The 7,977-nt window shown below is 40.8% G+C and overlaps 1 protein-coding gene across 1 annotated transcript in view; it reads right to left on the bottom strand.

Moving 5' to 3' along the window:
- Positions 1-290: 290 nt before the first annotated feature.
- The window catches only part of ext2 (exostosin glycosyltransferase 2), a 25,556-nt gene continuing 17,869 nt past the window's right edge, over positions 291-7,977 (bottom strand). The window contains exons 10-15 of the mRNA XM_015049973.1: positions 5,730-5,919; positions 3,930-4,096; positions 3,129-3,272; positions 1,771-1,899; positions 1,117-1,199; positions 291-919 (exon numbers count right to left, since the gene is read on the bottom strand). Of these exons, the coding sequence (XP_014905459.1) occupies positions 781-919; positions 1,117-1,199; positions 1,771-1,899; positions 3,129-3,272; positions 3,930-4,096; positions 5,730-5,919 (852 nt within the window). The 3' untranslated portion in view covers positions 291-780. The remainder of the gene's footprint in view (positions 920-1,116; positions 1,200-1,770; positions 1,900-3,128; positions 3,273-3,929; positions 4,097-5,729; positions 5,920-7,977) is intronic.

Raw genomic sequence — 7,977 nt, 5'->3', positions numbered from 1 at the left:
TTCAGACAGATATATACATAGAATGAAATGTTTGCTCTGACAGTATAAAAGTACATTTACAAAAAAAAAAAAAACTCAGTAGCTCAGATATTTTCCCCCAAAACCAGCAGTGATCACTCTAAATATTAGATTTATGACACCAGCTTTGTCTAATGGTCTGACATGATTGTGTAATACAGAACACATTATGAAACCTTTACTGTTCAACATCTGTGTGTCATCACAATCCATCACACTGTGAATAAAGCCTACATCGATATGTCTGCTTCATTTATCACTTATATGTTTTCTTCTTTTTCTTTTCTTGCTTTACAGCTGAAAGTAAAGCGTGCGTCTGATTTTGGGAAATCAAATAGGAAAAAATACGAGGAAATGTCTGTTAAAGCATTATAAGTTATATCATACAGCACCGCTGCGAAATATAAGCAGATACAACACGCACGCTGAATCCAGAGCAGCTGGAGGCTCCAAAACAGTAACGGTGAGACCAATCACCGAACCCTCAGCGGTGCTTCGTGTAACGTCAGTGTTGCTAAAACGTTTGACGTCGTGCTCTCATCTAATACTTCCAAGCTAACAATGTGTTTACGCACGTGAGCATTCGGGATTGTTCTGCACTGCAAATGAATGTTCCAACAAGTAACCGAAAGTCACTCAAAATGAGACGGGGAAAGTGGATTTTGTGGTTCGAACTGGCGTCTTGACTTGAAATGCGTAGCCGACGATGACTCTCTCGCCGTGCTGAGACTCTGAAATGTCCGTACGTTTGCTGCAGCTGGGTCACAGGCTGCCGATGTTCGGAAAGCTCTTGAGTTTCTCTGGGAAGTCGTCTTTGTAGAGCACTGGGTCTGCACGGTGCTCCACCACCTTCAGAGGCATCGTCCCAAAAACCGAAGCAAACTTGTTGATGCACTCGGACCTACAGACGGAGACATGCGTTTTCTTTTAAGCGATGATTAAAAAGTATGGACGAAGCAGTTTTCCAATCGAGTTAAATGAAAGTGTTTAATCGAACGAAAACGACCACCAGGGAGGCTTCCATCCACGGCCTGCTCATGGAAGACAGAAACGATTAAGATCGAAACCGCTACCACACACTTCTAAAAACGACCGTACCTTTCCACCATGTGTGTCTGATCCAGAGACAGGCCGTCAATGGCAGTACATTCAGGACACTTGAACTTTTTCCTTGGGGTCACCTGCACAGAAACACAGCAAAGTCAAAGCAGTGATATTTGGACACTTTGGTGATTTGTTGGTCGTCCGACGCACTGACAGAAGCTAGTTCTCATTTTATTGGACTGGCTCAGACCAAACAGAACACGCTGAACTTGTGAATGTATGAGTGTGCAGAGGAAAGTGAGCGATGCGGGGAGGAACGACGGCGCGAGGGGCGGTTGGGATGACGAAGTGTCTTCTGGGGAAACCTGTTAGGAGATGCGGCGGGAGGAGGGACCGCGTGCGCAGGTGGAGGGAAGTGTGGATCCAAGGATTTGACAGAAGGGTATGCGTAAGCCCTGGTGAGCTTAACTAAACATGCTCAAAGGGGGAGTGCCAGTGAGTGACACGCAGATAAGGGAGGTTAAGGTCGGGCTTAAGCTCAGGGCCCCTGCACCTGGGGGGAGTCTGAGTAAGGAGGAAAAGAGGGAGGGGGGAGTGATGTTGAAGGGTGAGAGCTGATCAGACCCAGAAATGCCTCTCTGCTATTTCAGGCTAAAACCTCCCTCTGTGGACTTAGAGCAGCCAGAACAGCGACGGCGAAGAACGCACCTTTATCGGGGCTTTGCCTGTGATGTTTGCCACGAGGAAGTTCATTGCAATATCTTCACAGTTCATGTGAGCGTCCACCCAGTTCTTAATGTCTCCGGGCATCTTGTATGTGTACAAATAATTGAAGTACTGAAACACACACACACACAAAAAAAAATGTGCAACTGTGGTTACTGAAGAAAGTTTGAGAGAGAGTAAGAGACAGAATATGCATTAAAGATGATTTCTTTGGATTGATGCCCTTTCAGTTTTAATAAATAGACACTTATTTTTTTATCTGAAGCGTCTAATCCATTGGCGGAGGAATAAAATTTCAACAATTTACAATGAAAATGGCAATTTCTGACAGAAAAAAAAAAATCAACATTTTCACTGGTTTTAAAAAGAATAGTAAAAGCAAAACCAGCTTTCAATTGGAAAGTAGATAAGCAATGTACTTTTGTGAAATGTATGTCTCCAAAGTGGTTCACATTGTAAAGAAACTCCTCTTGTTATTGCTGACTAAAAGCGTCCTAACATAAACCCTAAACAAATATCATAATTCACACATATTACTTAATCTACATTAGCGGTTTGTGTTGTGTTTGACTGGTTCAGCATGAATTTGGTGTGTCTGACAGAGGCTCCAATCATCTTATAACACCTCTTCACCTTCACTGGGGGTGTGTGTGTATGTGTGTGTGTGTCTGCTGAGAACAATAACTCTGCACATTAAGCAAACAATTCTTGCATACGTTTATGTATTTTTCCTGGAGACATTTCCATGTGAAGGACTTTGCCAAACTAGCAGATAATCATCAGGTTCCTTCATTCTAAAAAAAAAAAAAAACGTAACATGCCTTCCTCCATTTCTCGCCTTCTCCTGCTTTACAAAATATACAGAAAAATTGCTCTCCAGAGTCAGAAGAGTTGCTTTAGATATTGTTCTGCTGTAAATTTTAGAGCTTCATGTTAAACTTCAAGAGTCTGTGATGGATAAGGCTTACCTCTTGGCTAACCTGTTACGACTGTCTGTGTGCAAGAGAACTAACATCACAGAGAGCTGCAGCAGCCAAAATGCAGCAACTATCAAATGTCCTGGAGTGTGAAAAAATTTAACAGCGAATTATTTTTACTTTTTTCCTCAAACCTTCCTGTAAGATTATGTAAAATGTTTCCAAATCCTGCAACACTCTGCACTTTATAAAGAAATCCATGTTATCTGAACAAGTTAACAATTTTGTCTGTTTTCCACATCGCAGAAATCACAGCTCATAATTCAAAACGTAAAGCCACGCGACTCTCGTGGAAAGCACCCGAGCGAAAGCCTATGTGTTTTCACTTAAAGCCTTAAGCAGCCGATCGTTTTAACCAGCTACCTTGTGGTAAAAGGCAGCGCCGGTCAGAACCATGGAAACCTCGTTGGTCCACTCCGACTCGTACTTCCACTTCCCCATTTCGTGGTCCCAGAGGTGCAGCCGGCCCGGGTAGCCCACCAGCCTGTCGGGGAACTCCCTCCACACCTGGTGGAAACAGCAGGACCGGAGACAGATTGTCTGACAGTTTCGGCTCAAGTGAAGCACTTCAGTTAACACATGAATGATCCAGACTCTAAAAGAGTTTAAAAGCTCAGGATGAACAGTTTAGCTTCAATCTTCCATATGTCAATGTCGGCTTTTTCATCTCCGAGCCAAAAATCGCAACTGCAGTCAGAGATGGAAAGCTTAGAAGAACATATGCTAAAAAAAAAACAGGAAAAAAAAAAAGAAAAAGGCTTTTATGACTGACTAAATATCTCAACAGCAGCAGAAAATCTGATCCTGTTACCAAAAGCAGGGTGAGTTGTCACCAATTTTGCCTGCAATTTTATGTAATTACCCTTAAACTGAGCACAATTTCATCAAATAGGATCTAAATGCATTCAGGTGAACGTGCAGCAGGCAATGGAGCTGGGCAGGTATGTGGACATGGAAAGCATCAGCTGCAGACCTGTCATCTTCCTCTCCACATCAAACACGGTTAGCAGCCCGTCAAATCTCCAAATAGAGGAGAACGAGACTGTAATATTTCGGAGAGACTTTAAAGTCTGGGATCAACTTGAAGAGAATTCCTGCAAAGTCTGCCGTCGGGAAAAGGATGATGGGAATGTAAAAAAAAAAAAAAAGCAGTACGTTACTAACCTCGTAGCCAAACTGCAATTCGTCAGATGTTAGCATGATGATGTCATCATCAATCGCCAGCACGGCTTCTGTTTCGATCTCGTCGTACGGGAAGAAGCGGTTGCTCAGTTTGTTTTCCTTGGTTCGCACCACTTTCAGAGGGACGCCGACCTTTGGCCAAAGAGACTCTAAAATGAATAAGTATACAAAAATGGAAGTGTTATCTGGTGCAAAAAAAAGTACCTTGGATGCAATAGTTATATTTAGTTTCCTTGTTACTTAAAAAAAATAAGCCATTTGAAAAAAATATTACACTGTAAAACAAGAAACAAAAAAACAGCTAACAGGTGCTTGTATGCACTTTACAAACTATAAATCTGTAAATATCAGTTTCTGGAGCAGGGTGTATAAATATGGTGCTATTTATTACAGACAGGTTACTGGCAGTGGAAAGAAGTGATCTCAAAAAAGTTCAACTTGTTTCACTGACTCGTATTGTTGCGCAAACCTCAAGCATGTGCAAATCAAACCACACTACAATCCCTCGCGGGGCAAAACACCAACGGGTTTTTTTTTTTTTTATTTCTACGCTTTTTTTTTTTTTTTTGGGCACAATTTCAAAGATCTTGGGCAGTGTCCACGGCACGGACCGCCGCACAGACAGATCACGCAGAATGCGTCTCCTCATTAATGGAGTGACTGGAGCCTGGCAGCTCATAAGAGAAGCCACAGGTCTGTCTAACCACGTCTGAGGTCTGCTGTCAAAAACTATTGTCAGGAGAGCTGAAATGTTAAACGCTCGGGGTTTCTCCTTTCATTTCTCCCCTTGTTGCTACGAGTCCTTCTTTCATTTCCAAGGCGAGAGCAAGGCAGAAAGACTGAGGGAATTGTGGGCTATCATATGATTTTTAGACATTTCAGCTGAAAAACCCCGTGTTTTAAAACCCAACAAACCAGAACTGCATGTTCTGAGGATTTGGTTTTGATTTTCATGTGTGTCTTCTGCAATTACCGCAGCCATGCAAGTTAATCTCAGCAGCTGCGCAGATGTAAAGGACACAGAAACGAGTAGAGACAAGTTGACAAGAAGAATCTAGTTTAAATATGTGTAAAAATATGATCTTAAAACAGAAAAAAAAAAGGTGGGGGTGGGGGGGGACAAAACGGGAACTTGTAAACACATCAGATCAGGGCTTGTTGTAAACAATGAAGAAGTTTGGGCCCCATGGGTGTGACCTGTCAACGGCCTCTTTTTAATTCTAAAAGGACACAAAGTTCCAGCCAGGCGCCGGTAATGCCTCCAATAAAAAAAAGGCAACTCAGCCACAAGGGAACACTTCAAAGTTGTCTTTGTACTGACGCACTTTCTGTACAGCAGGACAGATTTCATTTGTGGTTTATTAAGTCTGTCTGAATATAATAAGAGGTAATATTCTGCTTTTTGGGGGGATTCGGCTGAACTTTAGTTTTTTTGGCAAAATATCAAAGCATGCAGCGAGATAAACAAAAACTTGTAAAGTTCACAATAATAAAAACATTAATGGGACAGACTAAAAGTTGCACAGGATATGATGTTTTAAAGGGGCTTCCCTTTTTTTTTTTTTTTTTTTCCCAGATCTCTTCTATGTTTTACATCCAGCAGGTGTTTAAGTTGCTTTTATTTAACCTCTAACAAACTCGCGTTGAGACGAGATCTCTGTGCAACAGGTAAAGAAGCTCTAATAATAAAATAACTTCACATAACCTTACGTCAGCAAATCTGAATTAACCCTTTAATACCCGCCGGCCCGAGTGTTTTCATAAGCAATCCAACCCACTCACCTTCAGGAGGACTCTTGTTCTGATTATTCCAAACTATCAACAATTTAGCCAAACTCGGCACCTTGGAAATCTCCGTGATGACCCGGAAAAGACTCTCGATGCGATCGTAGGTGAGCACGACTGCTGTGAAGCCCGGAGCTCTTGGTGGGATAAGTGGAAGGAAAAGTGGGCTGTTTACGCTGGACCACTTCTGCACAAGAAAGGAAACAAAGAAAGACATGAGATACTTTTCTGCTCAACCACTGGTTTTTACCGCCATTAAGAGACACTTTCTTCGTCTCTAATGTTTCTTTTTTTGTTCTAATCAGATTATCTATGCTTGGAATTAACTTGACTGTGAACTCTTGGGGTGTGACAGCGTACATATTTTAATCAGAAAAGTGTGGCTAGGAGCCTTTTTAGGTTTCGCATGAATGTAATAAAAGAGCATAGAGTACTGGTCACTATTCATCAACTCAAACAATGCAGTTTTCCAGATAGAAACGGAGTCACTTGCTATGGGACTTCTTTCTTTTTTTTTTTTTTTTATCAGTCACCAAAAACATTGTGCCCACTCCACTCTGCGATGATTTAAAGCCATTTTCAACAGTCTGCTCTTATTTATAGCTGGGAAATGTGGTTAGGTGACTAATAAATATCCACCAGCAGGAAGTCACTCATAGGTGTTGGCTTGACTGGGAGTCATTATGTCGAATGTGTCGTAAGAGTCAGCTGGTTCATTTCATTTTTTTTTTTTAGATTTTCCATCAAGCCGTGCATTATATAAAACCGTTTTTAAAATAATAATAATAAAAAAAAAGGTCAATAAGAGGGGAAAAATTTGATTTTTAAAATCATTCATCTGACGTCCAAGTACTAAACTTACAGGAGGAATTGAATGGATAAACATGTGGGGATAAACTGTACGCTTATGGGTGTAAAATCTGGATTAACCATGGCGTTGCCATTTATTTGGCTAACGTGCAAAAGCACCCAGATCCAAACAATTTATTTTTTCAGAAATAAGGTGCATAGCTGGATCTAAGCAAAGCTAATTATTTACTTTAAACAACACCAACAACAAAAAAAACCCCCTCAAGTACCACCGCCTCTGATCTTGACATTCAAAGATCCCTCACCAACTATTCAGTCACAACCAACACCACAGGAGTCTTCATCGTAGTAGACATGCTAACACGCTCCATTGTCAAAATAGTGGTTTTAAACAAATGCTAAAAGTAATTGAGACAAATGATGAAGTTTCCTCTCGTCAGCATTTACCCAGCTAATTAGAGCAGTTTTATACAAGTAAGAATCTTAATGCAAGCTGTGAGTCCTGCTAAAATGAAACTGGAAGCCACCATGTGGATTTAAGCACAGTTCGGGGGTTTTTTTTTCCCCCTTGCACGCTGCGCTGCACATCACTAGAATTTTTACTATAAATCATGTTTTTCCACAGGCCTAATGTATAATGTGAAGCTGCTAATGTGATGAATGAAAGAACTTTAATGGTACTTAAAGAGTATTTTATTTCTGTCTATGGTCCACATCTACTTAACAGAAACTGGTTTTAGCTTGTAAGAAACTTCTCTTCTATTTGCTTTATGGTTTTTCACTGTTATTTATTGGGGTTTTTTCTTTTACCCACTAATATTTGCCACCAGTTCACATCAGAAATGGAAGGAAAAATGTTTCAAAGGGCAGGGCAAACAAACGGAGCAAAGCAAAATCAGGAGGGAGCTTGAAAACAAGCAAAGTCGCTTATTTATGTGTACCTTCAGCTTACAGTGTCATTTTAACAAAGTCGTGTGGGAAGTAGAAAAAAAAACATGAGGGAGTGAGCGAGATACAGAGATGGGGAAAAGTTGGAAGAGAAACACAGTAAAAGAGCAGAATTTATCAGGCTGTGACTTGCAGCCATCAGTATGAAGCTCGTTTTTTCTTTTCTTTATTGCTTGCCCTTTAAATTTGGCCTGTAAATCCTGAAAGTCACACTGACTCCAGGTTAGATCAAAAGCACAGTAAAAAAGAAGGACGCAACAGGAGTTTTCAGATGCCAATACGAAACTTTAAAAAGGTTTCAAAAAGCCATTTCATTTGGACTATATGTCAAACCGTAGTTGCTGAGAATAAATTTACATGCTGAAGTCGTTTTCTTAAACGGACGTACAAAAACAAGGCTTGTAGCTTTCTTTTTCAGAAATCAATCAGAACAATGCAAGAAAACATGAGGAAAATCAGGATCTACTTCTACAGCCTGCAAAAAAAA

Source organism: Poecilia latipinna, unplaced genomic scaffold (assembly GCF_001443285.1).
Source record: "Poecilia latipinna isolate Pla-1442-1.1 unplaced genomic scaffold, P_latipinna-1.0 Scaffold968, whole genome shotgun sequence".
Lineage (NCBI taxonomy): Eukaryota > Metazoa > Chordata > Actinopteri > Cyprinodontiformes > Poeciliidae > Poecilia > Poecilia latipinna.
The sequence above is the reverse complement of the archived record's forward strand: the minus strand, read 5'-3'. Positions and strand labels throughout refer to the sequence as shown.